General features: G+C 47.3%; 1 protein-coding gene across 2 annotated transcripts in view; it reads left to right on the forward strand.

The window, feature by feature from the left end:
* DYRK4 (dual specificity tyrosine phosphorylation regulated kinase 4) overlaps positions 1 to 18,242 on the forward strand; it is a 1,198,302-nt gene that overhangs the window by 1,116,903 nt on the left and 63,157 nt on the right. For both annotated transcript variants that reach the window (XM_069628321.1, XM_069628322.1), the window contains one exon: positions 8,156 to 8,328. In XM_069628321.1, coding sequence (XP_069484422.1) covers positions 8,156 to 8,328 — 173 coding nt within the window. The remainder of the gene's footprint in view (positions 1 to 8,155; positions 8,329 to 18,242) is intronic.

The following is an 18,242-nucleotide window of genomic DNA, read 5'->3' on the forward strand; positions in this document are numbered from 1 at the left end:
ACCTCTCACAAAGGATCCACCCCGTCTCCTCTATAAGGCCAACCAGATCGCCCTATACCAACATGCTCTATGTGCCACTAGTAAAAAGAGCCAGAGCGGGCGGATCCAGCTTCCCATATTTTGCACCGACACACTGGAATGCCCTACCTCCCACAGTCCGAAGTGAGGCCTCCCTCATCGCTTTCCGTAAAGCTATGAAAACCATCCTCTTCACATAAGGTCCCTCGTATCAGCATGAATACTATACATATGACCCATTGCATAAGCTGTAATGTAATGACCAATTGCATAGGCTGCAATGATAGAATTATGCCTGTAGTATTTATGATGTATCAACGACTGCTACCATTCCTGTACCTCTGTAACTAAGCTCTTACAAGTAACAGCGCCTCAATGCCTCTAGGCTGTCTGCGTGCTATATAAATATAAATAAATAAATAAAATAAAGTTAAAAGTCCACCGTCCTCTGTCAAAACTCTTTTTCCTTCCCTTACACTATGAAAGAAGCTAAATAACTGAGAGAGTTTCAATAGTTCCAAACTGAGACTATACTTTGAGGGAATGCGTCCCTTCCCCAGGTTACAGTCTCGTTCTGAAACGACATAAAGTTCCAGGTTCATCAGGTTCTGGAGGTCTAGTTCATAAGCAAAGATCCTTATTGGTCATAGTTGTGTTCACCATGGTGTCCTTAGGAATTGGTTTTCTTCATTTTTTCTGACCAAGGGGATGATTCTTTCCCCTCTGGTCCCAGCTCACGATGTCAGGGGGATGCCTCCCTCCCACTAACCTTTCTAAGGTTTTGAAAGCTCACATTTCTTTAGGGGAATGCCTCCCTTCCCCGGGCCTTTCTCAGGCTTCTTATGCAAGTCAAAATTTGATGGGGGATTGTCCCCTTTTCCCCTGGTCCTGTTCAGGCTTTTCTGACAGTTCAACACTGGTGGGGGAATGTGACCCTGCCCCCTGGCGTTTCTCAGGCTTTTAAAGCGCAACAAACAATGGGGGAATGCCTCATTCCCTTGGCCTTTCTCAGGCTTCTCAGACAGTGCAACAAATGGTGGGGGGATGTCTTCCTTCCCCTTCCCCTTCCCGTTCTTAGGCTTCTCTTTCTTCTGGACAGGCCTGGTTTACTACCCTGCCAGGGGTTGTCTCTCTGCTCCACAGTTCACTCTTCAGCTGTGGGTCCCAGACCCTTATTTCTGTATTCTTTTGGCTTATAGTATCTGGGACTCTTTCTTCCCAACTACTGCGACAAGGAATCGTCTCAGGAGGCTGCTTGTTATGTGCTGGGGGTCCCAGACCCTTTCTCCGCCTGTCATCTGCCCTTTGCGGTCCCACCAACTATTCCCAGCCTACCAGAACTTCGCAGGGTCCTCACTAGCACTCTTGAGTTGTCTGTGGGTCTCTCCGATCTCCCACTCGGGCTCCTTCTGACTTCTGCTGGGGCAGAGTTGCTTCTGCAGCATTCCCCTACCTTTGAGTTGTATGTCTCCCTTTGAGCGTGCACACTAGCGTCCTTGACCAGCTGGCTGCTTGGAGCTTGTGCTTGCCTGCCACTCCATCCATGGCAGACCTTCCTGAGCCACCTTTGCCTTCGGTAAGCATCTCGGTTTGCACTCTCCTGGCCTTATGTTTTTTTCTCACCTTCGAATCTCCCGGTTTCTCTCAAAGTGGCTTCTTCTCCAACAAAGTCCTTCTTCCCTTTGTATCGTATGCTGTAATTCAATTGATTTAGTCTAGTATGTCCATGTTGGTTCTGAAGGATATTCCACATTAGTCTGCGCTTCCTCCTCATCTCAGCGGTGATGCTCTCACTCTCTACTGGGTTGTTAGTGTTCTTCTTCATCCCAGTTTCTTAGTGTCCCTTCCCTAATTCAACCATACGCTTCCTTATATCACTATTTCTAGAGGATGTGTTACCATCTACCCTATAGAGACTTATGGAAGTGTGCTGGGTAAGTTGAGTCTGAAAAGCCTAAGTAGGTGTGATAGGGGTTACTATCTGTTGGATGTACTGCGCTCTCCCTGGATAATTGTCCTTGGCCCTATGGGAGAGATCCCTCCCCATGTGATCCTCCCGCTGAGTACCACCCACAGAGGGACTTGCGGGTAGCGGCCTCACCTCTCTGGCCAGATGGGAAGGGGCCCCCCCTAGGGAAGCAGGGATGATAGCCTGACATTCATCACATAAACTTCCCCTCATGACCCTGGTTTTCTCTTCAAGACTAGAAAGGGATTCTGTGGATGTTTCACCCAGTTCCAGCTAGGTCTGGTCGGCATAAACTCTTCCTCTTCCCAGCTGCCAAGGGGGGAATAAGTAGGAGCAGGACTATTTATTTCCTCCACAATATTTTTAAAATTTGGGAAGTCTGTGCCAGTATTGGTCTCATCAGTAAATCCAGGAATGACTCCTGAGTCTATAGTGGTTTCTTGGCCCCTAATCTTAATGGTTACTAGAGTCTGATGATGCACCTCCTGGTCTCCATATACAGTGATTCTAACCTGTCTCCCCTTTGGTAAATCTTCTGTACCAACCAGATCTGCCCTTATCACCATCTGTTTACTTCCTGAGTCCACTAGTTCAGTCACCTGAATTCCATTAACTATGACTGGTTGATGGGTTTTAAAAGGTGTGGGTCTACAGAAACAGTTGCTTATGGTTTCTATATGGGGATCATCTTGGGACTCTCAATCCTCCCACTCTTCTCCCACCATCCACCCTATTTCCATAGGTTCATCCTTCCTATGTGTTGAACACTGCCTTGCCAAGTGTCTTTTTTCCCCGCAGGAGAAACAGGTAATTATTGGGGTCTTCCCTCCTTCACATTTTATGCCTCCTCGATTTCTTTCTCCAGCAGGTTTTCTTTCATCTTTTCTCTCTGTTTCCCTCAGCCCTGGTGTAACTATCTGGGATGAATTTTCCAGGACCCTCTCCCTATGATTAGCTCTTCCCTCTAGAGGAAAGGAATTTTGGGGCGTAGGCTTTAGTTCTTTTCATCCTTCATCCCTCGTCTCCTCTATGTAAGATTCTCAATTGTTTATTTGCCTCCGCATAATTTTGAGCGGCATCTAGAGCAGGTGTCATTGTCAGCTTGTTCATTTGCAAAACCACTCTTTGCAGTGATGAGGGTAGTCTGTTTGTAAACTTTTCCAAGGCAAGGACTTCTAAAACTTCAGGAACAGTTTTCTTCAGTAAGAGAATGTCTCCCTTCGCCTTGCCTTTCTCAGGCTTTTTAGAAAGTTCAACAAACAATGGGGGATGTCTCCCTTCCCCTAGCTTTCTTAGGTTTTTCAGAAAGAAAGTTCACCAAACAGTAGGGGAATGTCTCCCTTCCCCAGGCTTTCTTAAGCTTTTCAGAAAATGCAACAGACTGTGGGGGAATGTCTCCCGTCTCCTGGCCTTTCTTAGGCTTCTCTTTCTTCTGGAGAGACCTGATTCACTACCCTGCCAGGGGCTGTCTATCTGCTCCACAGTTCACTCTTCAGCTTTGGGTCCCAGACCCTAATTTCTGTATTCTTTTGACTTGTAGTATCTGGGAAGCTTCTTTCCCAACTACTGCAACGAGGACAAAGTCTTACAAGGCTGCTTGTTATGTGCTCAGAGTCTCCCCCTTTCTCTGCTAGTCATCTGCCCTTCAGGGCCCCACCAACCATTCACAGCCTCTCAGAGCTTCACTGGGTGCTTAATGGCACGTTCCGGTAGTCTGTGGGTTTCTCCGACCTCCCGCTCGGGCTCCTTCGGACTTGTGGTGCTTCTGCACCATTCCCCTGCCTTCGTGTTGCACGTCTCCTTTAGAGTGTGCACACCAGTGTCCTCGACCAGCTGGTTGCTCTGAGCTTCTGCCTGTCTGCCACTCCATCCACAGCAGACCTTCCCGAGACGCCTCTGGCTTCGGGTAAGCATCTCAGTTTGTGCTTTCATTGATTTCCTTCTCTGCTCGCCTTCGAATCTCATGGTTTCTCTCCAGCTGGATTCTTCTCCAACAAGGTCCTCCTTCCCTTTTTATCATACGCTGTAATTCAATTGGTTAGATGTCTAGTCTGTCCAAGTTGGTTCCATAGGGCATTCCACATTACTCCATGTGTCCTCCTCGTCTGTGGTGATGCTCTCACTCTCTACCGGGTTAGTGTTCTTCTTGTCCAAGTTTCTGAGTGTGCCTTCCCTAATACAACCATCCTCTTCCTCGTCTCAGTACTTCTAGAGGAAGTGATACTATCTACCCTACAGAGACATATGGAAGTGTGTGGAGTAGGTTGAGTCTGAATAGGGTAAGTAGGTGGGATATGGGTTACTATCTGCTGGACACATCACGTTCGCTTTGGATAATCGTCCCTGGTCCTATCGGGGAGATCCCTCCCCATGTGATCCTCCCGCTGAGTAACACCCACAGGGAGATTATCGGGTAGTGGCCTCACATCCCTGGCCACATGGGAAGTGGCTCCCCCTAAGGAACCCGGAACAAGATCCTGAGACTCATACTATGTTTACCAGTGGCAAGATATATTCACATTGCATCAATTAAGTGCCATGCTACATCATTGTTGCCAGAATATTACCATGCCAGTTTCGCCGTCGCTGGATAAACTGGCCATACGTGTTGTACACCTGCAAATCTGTGGATCCCGGATGCAGGGCACACCTTACCTGGATGTCGGCGGGGAGCCTGGAGGCTCTATCCACATTGCCGGCCCATGACATCGGAAGCAAAGAAGGGATGGCCGGTTTCCTGCAACAGCAACACTCCATGCTGCAGTGCACTGCCAACTTGTGGCCACTGCGCATGCTCAGAGAGCCGCAGACTTAGCTCTGCACATGCGCCCTAAGAAACCTTCCATGTATTGCCAAGCAAACAGCGGAGACGGCTGTGCATCCATAGCCGAGTATAAAGCACATCCAAGACTGCGCTCCTCTAGTCTAGTCTCAACATCTTTGTTGTGCCTCGCTCCCACTTCTTTGCTGTTTTCCTCCGTCTACTGTCCTGGGAGCTCTGCCTAGCTTCTTTATTGCCTCTTCCTCTATGCTGGTCTACTGACCTGCTTCCCTTGCAAATTCTCCTTTCGTCTTTTGCCTTTTCAGCTCTTGCGACCCAGGATTTTGGCTGTCCTTGATATTACTGGCTCGACTGCTATTACCGCCTAGTGTGCCGGTTCAGTGTTTTTCACTGTGCTTGTGCCATGTTAATCTGGGGCATCCTTCCGTGGTGCAGGGAAGCTAGCCCTTTTCCTCCTCTGTGTTACGCCACTCATGGTAGGTGGTACAGGATGGTCTTTCTGTGCCTTTTGTTCCCCTTCAGCCGAGAACCTTCCATGGCATTGCGGCGTTGCAGTCTTCACACCAAGCCAAGATCACAGGTATGAGGCGCCAGCACTCTGAGGTCCTTGAGAATACCTCTAGAAACTTGACATGCCAATTTTAACAGCAAGTTGCCTGCAAATATAATTGTAGCAGTTTCTCATTCATTTAAAATATTTGTCATGACAGTTTCAAAAGTGCTTTGCCACTTTGCCACCTTTATGTATATTGCAATGATATGATATGATATGGCATTTGTAATGCGCCTATACACAAGTGTTTCAAGGCGCGACGAGGCAGGGAGGGGGGAACAAGGGGAAGACAGACAACGATCCTACTAGGCCAGGTGTCATTCAGATCGTGCAAGTGCAGGGGTAGGGGGAAGGGAGAGGTGCATGGGGAAGGGGAGGGGGGAAGTGCAGTACAAGGTAAGTAGAATAAATAAATAAAAGGGCCAGCTGGTGGCAAGTGCAAGGTAAGTGCAGAACAAGTGCTGGGAAGGGGGGGCTGTAGGGATACAGAGACAGTCCCGCAGTGCAGGGGTTGCCAGGGAGGCAGTGCAAGTGGAGAGTGGCTGGGCCCAGGACCGAGGTCGGTGAGAGTGGCCCAGTTGCAGATTCAGTGCAGTTTCAGCGAAGAATTAGCAGGGGAGAGGGAGAGAGAAAGCAGAAGCAAAGAGGAAGGTTTTGAGGTGCTTCCGGAACCGGAGATGGTTCTCCTCAAGTTTCAGGGGGGCAGGAAGGCTGTTCCAGAGGGAGGCTCCTGCCGTGGAGAGAGATCTACCCCCAGCTCGTTGCTTCGAGAAGCGGCTGACCCTGAGGGAGTTGGAGACGGATGAGCGAAGGGCTCGGGAAGGAAGATATTTAGGAAGAGAGAGTTGAAGGTATTTAGGCCCCAGGCCCCAGAAGGCCTTGTGGACAATGCAGAGGGTTTTGAACTTTATCCTCGCAGCCACTGGAAGCCAGTGTAGAGATTTCAGTCCTGGAGAGATACGGTCCCTGGGCTTGAGGCCAAGGACAAGTCTCGCAGTTCTGTTCTGGATGAGTTGCAGAGGGCGGAGTGTGGAGGCAGGCAGATTAAGATAGAGGCTGTTACAGTAGTCCAGCTTTGAGAGAACCAGGGCTCGGGAGACAGCGAGCTTCTGGGGGAAGGAGAGGAAGGGAAGAATACCTCTGAAGAGGTGCAGCTGGTAGTGTGACTTCTTAGAGACGTCAGATATATGAGGAGAGAAGGAGAGTGTGGAGTCGAAGATAACCCCGAGGTTTTTTGCCTTGCAGGTAGGAGCAGGAAGAGGGCCAAGAGAGGCCGGCCAGAGAGCTGCAGGGAAGGAGGGAGTGGGTGTGCCGATGAGCAGAATCTCAGTCTTACTGGCATTAAGGCAGACGTCATTGGCGGCACACCATTCCTGGATAGCAGACAGACAGTCAGAGATGAGGGAGGGAGAGGAGAAGGCCGAGGGTAGCCTGAAAATGAGCTGGGTATCGTCCGCATAGCACTGAAAGTTGGGGCAGAAAGCGGCGATGTGGTGGCCAAGGAGTGCCAGATACTGGTTGAACAGCCAGGGGGAGAGATTAGATCCCTGGGGGACACCACAGGTGGAGAAAAAGATGTCAGAGAGGAAGGACCCGAGTTGGACCTGGGAGGGTCGATTGGAGAGAAAAGAGGTCAGCCATGCCAGAGCCTGACCAGTGATACCCAGGTTATCACGGAGACGGTTGAGCAGGATGGCATGGTTGACAGTGTCAAAGGCAGAAGAGAGATCGAGCAGAATGAGAACACACAGAGTGTTGGAGTCGAGGTTCAAGAGCAGGTCCTCACGGATGTTCAGGAGAGCAGTTTCTGTGCTTCTGGCAGCTCTGAAGCCAGATTGATGGTCATGAAGACTGCCAACAGATTCCCATTTCATATTGCTTCCATATAATTGTCATGAAAGTTTGAACAGGGCCATGCCAGTTTCACATTGGACCAGTTAAGCACATCGCTATGCCATGTCATTGTCTCAAGAATATTACCAGGCCAGTTTTGCTTTGGCTCCAGAAAAGGACTGTACTTCTAGAAACTCGTCTTGCCAATTAAAACATGTTTTAGACGTTCATGCTGATTTTTGCATTGCCACCAGAGAATGTCCGTCAGTTCCACTTTGCCTCTAGAACATGGCCTTTTGGCATGCTAAAGTACCGACCCCTACCACTTGCCAGATAGTACCACCATTCCCCCTCCTCTCTCACTCATGCCTCCCTCATGCGGTGTGGGTTACCAGGCCATTGCATGAGTCAGTTGTTGACGACTTCACTCTGAGTGAGCCTGCTTTGCATTCAACTCCTATGCAGTGGAGGAGTCGGCAACAAAATGGTGGTGATGAGGATGAAGGGATGTGAGTATGAGGTTAAGGCTGTCAGCACTGCTCATAGTTAACCGATTTCATTATGGAAGTGGAATATGAAAGGCACACATTTGGTGTTGGATTATCGTTTTATTAGGGATCTTGTGGGTAGCCATCATGCTTTTATTGCAAGACAATGCATTATGGGTTCTGTCGGAAAGTGAATATTTGGAAGCAGTGAACAATGTGCCTTGCCAAAGTTCAGTGAACATTTCTTATGATATAATTTAGGTCATAGATCACATTGTATTTCCTATGATGTAGATTAGGTCAATTACCCAGTGGTGTATTTGTCTTTGTTGTCATCATTCACACACACACACACGCACACACTAATCAACATGCTGTTCACATGATTATGCGCCCAGTTACCTGAGGGTTCGGATGCGCTTTATAAATAAACAAACTAAACTACACTAAACAGAGTACCCCTTTCTGCATTACCTGATTTTTTTATTACTTACTCTTTCCTTGGGTCTCAGATGGAATCCTGAAGACCGCATGACTCCAAATGAAGCAATGCAGCATGGATGGATACAGAACACCAAGGTGCTGAAGCTGAGAGAAAAGACAAACACTGCGAAACAGATACTCGACGCACCATTTCAATCACCAGGAAAGAAGAAAAATGTCATGTTTAGTACAGTAAAGGCAGGTAGTGTATCTTTTTTTTTAAATATATCAACATGACATCTTATGTGTTTAGAAGACTGACGAAGATTAATGGAAGAAAAGTTCATATTGAAATTGTTTCAGTGAAAGTTTGTAGCACAAGTTGAGGTGCAGTCGTTTTAATGTGTTTGTGCGGTGTGGGATGGGGTTTCAACGTATTTCTTAGAGCAAAGAGGGGGATATTTCAAGTTTGCCAAATGCTACTTTAGAGCCAAACAATGTACTGTGTGGTATGAGGGGAATTAAGGTTGTTAGTAAAATATGCAGAATAGCATTAAACACTGTTTCATTGACCCCTATAGTGCAGCAGTGAGTACAGTCTTCATTACTACTATGGCTACTCATTGTGTGGCTCTCTTGTTTGGACTTCAACTCCCAGTAGCCTTGGCCAGCATATCCGAAGACGATGGTTCATGGGAGTTTTAATCCAAAACATCTTGAGGGCTACACAATGAGTAACCATGCTCCAAGCCGGATCTCTACAGTAGGGGAGCCTGTAGATTTGGCACCCTGAGCTAAAGTTAATGTATATGCCTACAGTGGTGCTGAAAATACAGACTGACGGCGTGGATGCTTTACTTTTAGTATTCTCAAGTCACCCTATTTTGCATGCAGAGTATTGGACATATGCCTGGGTCTTCTGCCATTTTAACCAACATAGCTAAAAAATGCAAACTGGTGTGGTTTCAGTGGATGCATTTATGCCACATTACACAAAATTGCCTGTTTACTTTAAAATGTAGTAATTTTTGCTTTTGCCCGGAAGGTAGTTACTGCCTAAAGCGGGTACGTCTTTTCTGGAAAACCTGTTTTGGATAAGAAAACATATAGAGCACAAGCATGGGCATGTACAAATTAATAATATGTCTTAAAAAAGAGGATGCTTCGATCCATATATTGCAAAGAAAAATCAGAGAACCCGAAACAATGATTCTTGTCCTTCTTAAATAAAGCAGTGACTATGATAGAGCACATTCCGACTTGTATGTGTCAGCATTAATCCCTGAAAAATGAGGTCAGCAATTTACTAAAAATCCATTGGCATTTTCCCCAATTATTGTGCATTTTTAAGTGTAATTTCCAATTCAAACATTGTTCCAATTGAATTTGTGATGTATTTGCGGGGGCCGCAAGAGCTGTTGTATGAATTAAGCCATAAGGTTCAAATGTATTCAAAATCCAAGGTTCAAACGTATTCAAATCAAATGCAACATGTAAAATGGGCAAGGGGCTTCTGTGGATTTTGGCAAAGGATTCTACACGTGTTTTGAGCAGTGGCTCTTTATCAGCTAACAGTGAACACAGAAAATATACATAAACCAAACTAGATGAGAACCAATATTTATAAGTGCTGGGAAACCTTAAAAATAAGGGAATTCCAGAACAAATTTACCAGCATCATTCTTTCAAGGTCTGAATTTGTCTCAGGTCGGAATCCATACTGGCAATGCATATCGGAAATTACATTTATCTTTTGGTAAAAATGGGTACCATAAAATCTCATCATACACTAAATTAATTACATATCGCATCATAACAAATAAATTCCAATCGATTGAGCGTTCAAAATTGAGAAATTCCAAAAATGTTAAAATATGAATTGCATATGCAGTTAAAATGTTATAAACCTCATTGCCATTGTGTCTTAGAATTTTATCATATTCTGAAATGCTAGTAACGCATCACTTGCCCTGGATCATTCTTGCTCTAATTCTCATGCTTTCTTTAAATATTGGGATGTCCCCAACATTGTCAGTACAATATGGGATTGGTAGCAAAAGGTATTTGCTTGTTTCACTGTTCTGATGTTTTCAAATATAAACATTGGGAAGTGATGTTTTGCTCTTAGGAAGGCATAAAGTGGGCAGAGGAGAACACATGTGTATCATTTTCTTTGTTTACTTGACAATATCTACACTTTTATTCCTCCATTCCCCCACTTGTTCACAAACGACCTTATGGGTAAAATTCCTATATGAAATTTTAGGAAAAGCAGTCTAGCCTCACAATCCTCTATCAAGGTTAAATACTGCTCTTGATTCAAGCTCAGCTTCCTATATGGGCACCGATTCACTATACCTGACCAAGATACTTCTGCTAGTTTACATGCATAAAACTCCTGCTGGAATGCTGTATTGATTTTCTATCTCTGACAGTATAGCATCATTTTGGTGCAGGGTGTGATAGCTCCAGAGATCTCCCATGTCCAGATATTTTGCCCACTTCCGTATGCATCTGAAATAGGGATGGGTGTTCGAACCATATTGGTCCATAGGTCAATGCATGCAATTCAACATAGATGTAGAGCATCTGTAGTCCATAATGTGTACCAGTATAGTAGGAGCCTTAGTTTAGCTTTGTAAACAATTCCATTGAATCCCCATTCAGACAAGAGGTACATTTGGTGTGCTAAGTTGGCGGTTAAGTCATTTTTTTTATTGTTCTTATTTTCTTCTTTCTTAAGATGCCAAGTTATCGTGCTGCCAAATCTCTGCTCCATAAAAAGCTGCCGATTGTGCCTTGGCAAGAAAGAGTTGCAATGCTTGCAAGACTTGGAATGGATAGCAGCTTCCCCCCCAAAACGTTTGGAAAATGTATTGAGTGCCCCTCTATACCTAGACAATTTAACTAACGTTTTAGTAATTGTATAGTCTAGGGACCCTTTTCTTGAGTATGAACATGTAGGTTATCATAATAATCTCCTCTTTCCAATGTACAATCTCTTAGATGTAGGTTAATATCGCTCAACTTTTTTTTGGTCAAGACTAAGGGCCTTATTACGACCCTGGCGGAAAGTAACTGACATGACCGCCACAGTGTAAATAGCGTTTCCGCCATAGCACGATGGAGCAAAGTGCGGCTAATTCCGACCCATCGGGCACGAGCATAACGCAATGGCGGAAGTGCAAAGTCCGCGATGGCGGAAATGGCCCCAAAACGCCCCTTACCGCCGTCGTACGCCGCCCAAGGTGCAACTCTGCCACCCATCTCAGCGGTCACCGTAATGAGCGGGCAGCGCAAATTACGGTCACCGTAAATATACGGAAACGGAAGTAAAAACATGGGGCCGGAACGGGAAACAGCACGCCGTACACCTATAAAATCAGAATCCCAACACAACCATCAAAAACCGACCCTGAGACACATCCCAACCCGTTAGCCACCCCAGTTAAAAAAATAAATATGGGAAAAGTTGCTAAAAAAGCATGCGATCGCAAGCGGCAGGTCCACTTCTCCCATGAGGAACTCACCATGTTCACAGAGACCCTCCAGGAGAATGCTGCCGTCGTCTTCTCGACGCAAATGACCAGGACGGCACTTGCGAACAAGAAGGCCATATGGGCCCTGGTGGCACAGCGGGTAAGTGCGGTGGGGACCGCACCCCGCAACCCACAGCAATGCAGAAAGCGATGGGACGACTTGGGGATACGCGTCCGGAGCATACTTTCGGCCAACCGAAACATTGCCACAGTCACCGGGGGAGGATCGGAATCACCCATCAAGTTGACCCCCTGGGAAGAAATCTGTGCCTCCACCATTGGAATGGAGAGCATAGAGGGAGTCGGAGGGATGGAGAAAGGAGTGCAGACATCCGAAGAATCAGGTAGGTGGCCCAAATAAAACAATGCTAAATCCACAATGTCCAATCATGTGAAGTACCATGTGTCCCCATAGTGCAATAGAAACACATGTCCAGGAGAACGTCCACATACATTGCCATGATAGCGCCCTTTAAAAGTCAGATCAAATACATAAATAAGTAAAAAACCTAAAAACACCCTCTACATGTGCAGCATGCACACCCTAACTGCAGGCTGCAAAATAACTGCATCCGCAATCCACACAAAAATGAGACCACCTCCAAGGCCCTGACCCAAATCACCCTCAGGTACCACCCCAATGCATGTGATACATTGCCATTCCAATTTCCACAGACCCATAAATAACGCTCGCCCTCCTTTACTCCACCACAGGGTCCGAATCAAACGACGAGCTACAGGACACCCCTACCAGCACACCTGCAAAGAGGGCCAAGACCAACGGCCAAAGACCCTTCACCTCAGCTGCACGGAACAAGACACGGCAGCAGCACAAATCAAGTGGCAGCACACTGGAGGGGACTTCAACAGGCACCCCAGCAGCCAGCATGTCCACAACAGCAGCACCACAGGTCCCCCCAATGGATGCCACAGAAGGCACTGCTTCTGGTGGCAGCAGCACCATAGGTGACACTGCTTTCATGCCAGCATGCTCCGACACAGAAAACGGTGCTGTAGATGTAGGATCCATCCATGACCTGTATCAGTCCCCCTGTTTGTTTCATCCCGTACACCATGAGGAAACCACGCAGGGGCACCCACAAGACGACGACTGGCCAACCCCCACGAGGCCTGTGGCAAGGCAACATGAGGTGATCAGCCCCTCTGTGACACCACCGCAAATGGGCATGGCCCAGCAGAGGCAACAGTCCCTCGAGCAGATGATTGTGCAACAGCAGCAACTGGCCACGCTCCTCAAGGAGCATGCTGCTGAATGTGGGGGTTCTAAGGCAGCCATTGAAACATCTACTGAGACACTTAGGGCAGAAATGGAGCGAAGTACAGAGACACTAAGGGCACAAATGGAGAGAAGCACCGAGAGCCTGAGGGGGGAACTGCATGCGACGTCCAAAGACGTATGTGGTGAACTTGCCGCTGTGCGCCGTGTGCTCACTGAGCTCTCACAAACCCTTAGGGACATGCATGGACGTGAGCAGGCAGAGACATCATCCGTTGCAAGTTCCGTCCAGGGCAGCCCCCAACGTAGATCTGGGAGGAACCTGCGCTCCACAGGCAGGGGTGCCCCTGATACCCGGAGAGGGGGCTTGCAATAGCGACTGCCCACTGACACTGAGCATCTTTGGACACTGGTGTTGGGGGGGGAGGTAGGAGGGTGGAGGGGGTGTGTTGGGCTTCTTTGGGTGGCGGGTCGATTGGGTGTGTAACATCATTTCACATTTGCTATACATTTCTTCATATTCATCCAATGAGATGTGTGGACATTGATCTTTGTGTACGAGGCCTTTCTTGGCGTACAGTCCACATTGTGCATGTTCCAGACACATACAGTGCCACAAGTCCCGTGTCCATGTAACAGCCACCAGGCGTGAGTGCTAGAAGCATGCATCTATGAGATTCTGACGAATTTCACGGGCCTCCTGTGCCTCGCGGACTCCTTGAGGTGCTGCCACATCCCCACCCTCATCATCACCATCCTCAGGTGCTTGCAGTTCTGCGTCAGGGGGCATGGCCACATTTCTACGTACGCACATGTTGTGTAGCATGACACATGCCATGACCATCTTTGCCACCTTCTCATGGCGGCACAGGAGTGCCCCGCCAGACCTGCTGAGGCAGCGGAAACGAGCCTTCAGTAGGCCGAATGCCTGTTCTATGACTACACGGGTACGTGAGTGGGCATGGTTGTAGTCCTCCTCATGCTGGTTCTGTGGGTTCCGGATTGGTGTAAGGAGCCATCTCTTCAGTGGATACCCGGCATCACCTGTATGTGGACAAAGAAGGATGTTTGTGGAATAACATTGCTACGTACGCATCCCCCCCTTCCTGCCACGTCATTGACGCATCACCTACCCCACATTCACATGCATTAAATGAGACTCACCGAGTAGCCAGGATCGGTGCCCTGCGTGTCGCTCCATGTAGCGTGGTATTGTAGAGTTCCTCAAGACCACAGAATCATGGGTTGATCCTGGAAATCGGGCACAACAATGTGTAAAGATCCTGTTGGAGTCACACACCATTTGTACATTGATAGAATGATATTGTTTCCTGTTGCGGTACTGGACCTCCATGGCATGTGGGACAACCAAATCCACATGGGTGCAGTCGATGGCACCAATGCAACCCGGTATGCCGCCAAGTGCATGGAATCCCACTTTTGTGTTTGTAAGCTCCTGCTCCGAGCGTGGTAAAGAGATGTAGTCGTCTGTGTGCTTCAGGAGGGCATCAAGCACTTGGAATAGTGTCTGTGACAATAGTGGCTGTGAAATGCCATGCAACTGTCCGACTGTGTGCTGGTAGGTGCCTGTGGCCAGGAAGTGGAGTACAGACACCACCTTCAGTAGGGGTGGGATGGCGGTGGGGCTATCTATCATGCTGACAAGGTCAGCGTGTGTCATGTTGACAATGGCGGTTATGGTTTCCCGGTCCAAACGGTAGAGGGTGTGGATCTGCTCAGCAGTGAGGTCGAACGGATTAGCTCGGAGGCGTGGGATTGCGGGCTGCCTGCGTGGTGGTAGTGGCTGTGCTGGTGGGCCTTGCTGCCCGTGCCTTGCCCTCCTCCTCCTCCTCCTTCGTCTCCTCTGTGCGGCGGTTGTTGTAGTAGTTGGTGTTCGTCTTCTTCTTGAAGTTGGAGTACTTGCAGTGCTATCAGGTCCCCCAGGCCCAACATCGCTCGTCCTGTCGGTAGCATTTTGGAGTGGGTGTGGTTGTGGGAGGGGTTTGGGTGTGCATTTTATGTGTTTTCAGGCTGTATGGCCTCCACCTGTGGTGATTCATTCCACCTGTGCCAGCTGCAGTAACTATTGGGCGAGCATGTCCCGCACACAACGCTGCAATTTGACGCATGGCATCTTGCAATTACAATCATGTATTTAATCCCGATGGCAGTGAAATATTGGTTTATATGTTAATTTTGCTATTGTTCCATTTTTTAACATACTATATTTGCAGTGGCGAACAGACTTGTGAAGGGTCAGTGGAATGTAGTACTCGATGAACGGTGGACCCTCATGCAGCACTGTACCGACGTTCACCGACGGGCGGGGAGTCCCATTAGTGATTGGAGCCAGTTACCATTTTCACACACAGCCACACTACATAGATGTATTTGTGAATTCAAGCATTCACAGATGCCTTTTCGACGTGATGTTGCAAATGAGGAATTCGAAGGACAGCGCTTTTGGTTTTCAACTAGCGGCGAGGAGACGCCCACAGGTCTGACAGGGAATGTAACGTTCTATTGTTGAATGTCCTTGGGACAGGGCCCATGACGAGAATGCAATGATTGATATGAATTGAATGGGATGCGCAATAGCGTAGTGGACGATAAGGCAGGACGTTCCCAATTACATGTTATTTCACTACACTAGAAATCCGGCCAGGAGCACAGTGGATTTTGCAGACTGCATTACGCACAGACTCAATGGAAATTTCAAATGTTATGTGAGTAAATATTCAGGCGTTTTTATACCGGGATGAGGGAATGATGAATGGATGCATGGACAGATGATTTAATTGAGGGTTTGCCATGTACATGGCTTTTTGGAATCTATCCCCTTCCCCTGCGCTATGTGATGCAATGCTGCCATAGTGGGACCATCGTCTATCTGCCCTTGTTGAACCCTCCCTGTCTCGACGCGCCTTCAAACATTTATGTCTATGCACGTTACCAATCCCATCAAATGGATTCTGTTTTAACAGACGCATGCACACAAACACTCGTTTGTGATAGTGTATTCACCTCGATTTATATCGTTATGTTTCCCAAGTTATTTTTGGGTGAAATTAATCCTTTTGAGTGGGCTAGCATGCATATGGTGGTAGATTTAGTGTGTTGAATGAAGTGTGTAATACTTATGAAGTTCGGATTCCCATACTATTTTAATTTTTATTCATTTGGGTGACAGGTATCTCCTCCCCTTTTGCCGCTGCCATCTGTACGCCACTCCTGCAGATGGCTTCTACAGTCGACACCTGCAGCTTCGAGTTAATCAGTGGAGCACCATTACGATCTTATGGGACGATCGCCAATGGGCCACATGCCCTTACGCAGTACTAGTGGCTAGGGGCAACATCTCATACTTTCAGCTGGACTAGTGCCTACTTCATGGGACGGCCCTGCGGTTCTAGGCGCTTCCATGTTGCCTTATTGAACGTAAATGTAGCCCCTGTGTACCATGAAGGAACAGGGCGTCACACAAGAAGTAGCTGGTCATTTATTGCGGATGCAGCCCACAGTAATGAAAATATGGAAATTATTTGGGAGTTTATGAGTAAATAGCTGTATGGGCTTGGTGATTTTGATGTGCATTAAATTTATGTTCAGTTATTTACCGTGTAGCGTTATTCTTTGCTAGTAATGTTGCATATTCCCATTGGCCCCTCTTGAGATGAGCCTGGCTGCTCAGTCACTCTGCCAACTTGTGTGGTACATGCTTATGCTGATGGTTGGTTTGTCTACTGGCAAGAGTACAGGGCTGGTGCAGTCTCCCTTAGGATACTGCTTTGGATGTTGATTTTAACTGGTGGCAAGCGATGGGGGACTATTGTTGTTTTGTCTCATGGAATGTTTCAGTTCATTTTGGTGTACTTGTACCTTCACATGCCTGTGCTGCATCAGTACGGCAATGGTGACATGACAAATATGGATGGCCACTCACAAGCCACTTGGAGCCCCTGCATGCATTTGATCGTTGGCATGCATGGGTGACTTGTACATTTCACTGGTTGCATAGTGTAACTACATTGCGCCTACGGGGAGTTGTGCAATGTGGGCAGGGAGTGGAGTACAGGCACTCAGTAGGGCCATTTACGGTTGGTTCGCGATGCCGTAATTCTCGCCATGGCGGAATGGTACTTTCCGCCATGCTTGATGGCGTTGAGTACATGTCCGCTAGGGTCAGAATTCGCGTACCGTTGCGCCCTGGAGGAAATTACGGTTTCGCAAGGCGCGCGTGCGCGTACTTGGTGCAGTTAGCGTTGGCGTTCACTACGGTGTCGCTAATGGCATCGTACTTTACGGTGACGGGTCATGATCGCAACAAGCGGTATTCGATGGCGGTATTACATTTCCGCCATCGTTTTTCGAATTCCGCCAGGGTCGTAATGAGGGCCTAAGTGTTTTGTTTTTGAGTTGTTAATCTCCATTCCATCAATTAGGAATTGTTATCAAATCCAGTCAAAGCTTTCTGTTTTGCTAATGAGGACCGCGTTGTCGGCAAAAAGTAGGATGCTGATTGAATCCCCTCCAAATGAGGAGCGTCCACATACATAAAGTGCTGAGGATGTTAGCCGACTTGTTGATATATAAGCAAAATAAAAGTCGGGCCAGAACACAGCCCTCCCTGAGACCACTAGTAACAGGGAAAGTCAGTGGGGCTTCTCCCTCTTAACTATATTGCGCTACTTCCTAATAATCTTGGTCAAGATTAGCAGTAATTAGTTTTACTGGCACACCTAATGTACTGTAAGTGTCCCAAAGAACTTTTCTACGAAATACATCACTGCAGGAGGTTGATAAAAATCAAACATAATGGTTGTCCTCTTAAAATAGTGAATTTTTGGTTCAATAAGAGTAATCTGAACACCTGGTCATTTGTACTCATGCCAGGCCCAAACCATGTTTGCAGATCGTATGGCATCTGGTTGTTTGTCTCCAATTTTCTAGTTGATGGAGTAATATCTTTCTGTAGATATCTGACAACAGACTGTTTATTATGTATTAGGAGAAGAGTCTCTTCCGCTCAGTAGATGTACTGGGACAGCCCGTCTGTTGCTATTAGCCATAGTATAGCACCTGTAAGATTCATGATGTTAGCCTGTCTTTGCTCTTAGAATAACTGTCTGGATAGCTAATGATTTGAACAAAGATTTATGTGGGTAGCCCTGAGACTGCACTTCGAAGATCTCTGAGGATAGATTTGTACTCGGAATGATGTATTAGGACAGTATTCTTTCCGCTCAACAGATGCAGCAGCATAGCCAGCCTATCGCACTTAGCCTGGTATTGGACCAGGAAGATTCTTGATGGTAGCGTCTTTGCACTACAATTTGTGAGGATAGCCTAGGGCTTGCACTATGATATGCTGGTAGTGTGAAAAACCAAAGGGTGTCTCAC

Source organism: Ambystoma mexicanum, chromosome 12, assembly GCF_040938575.1.
Source record: "Ambystoma mexicanum isolate Mex_15411 chromosome 12, UKY_AmexF1_1, whole genome shotgun sequence".
Taxonomy (NCBI): domain Eukaryota; kingdom Metazoa; phylum Chordata; class Amphibia; order Caudata; family Ambystomatidae; genus Ambystoma; species Ambystoma mexicanum.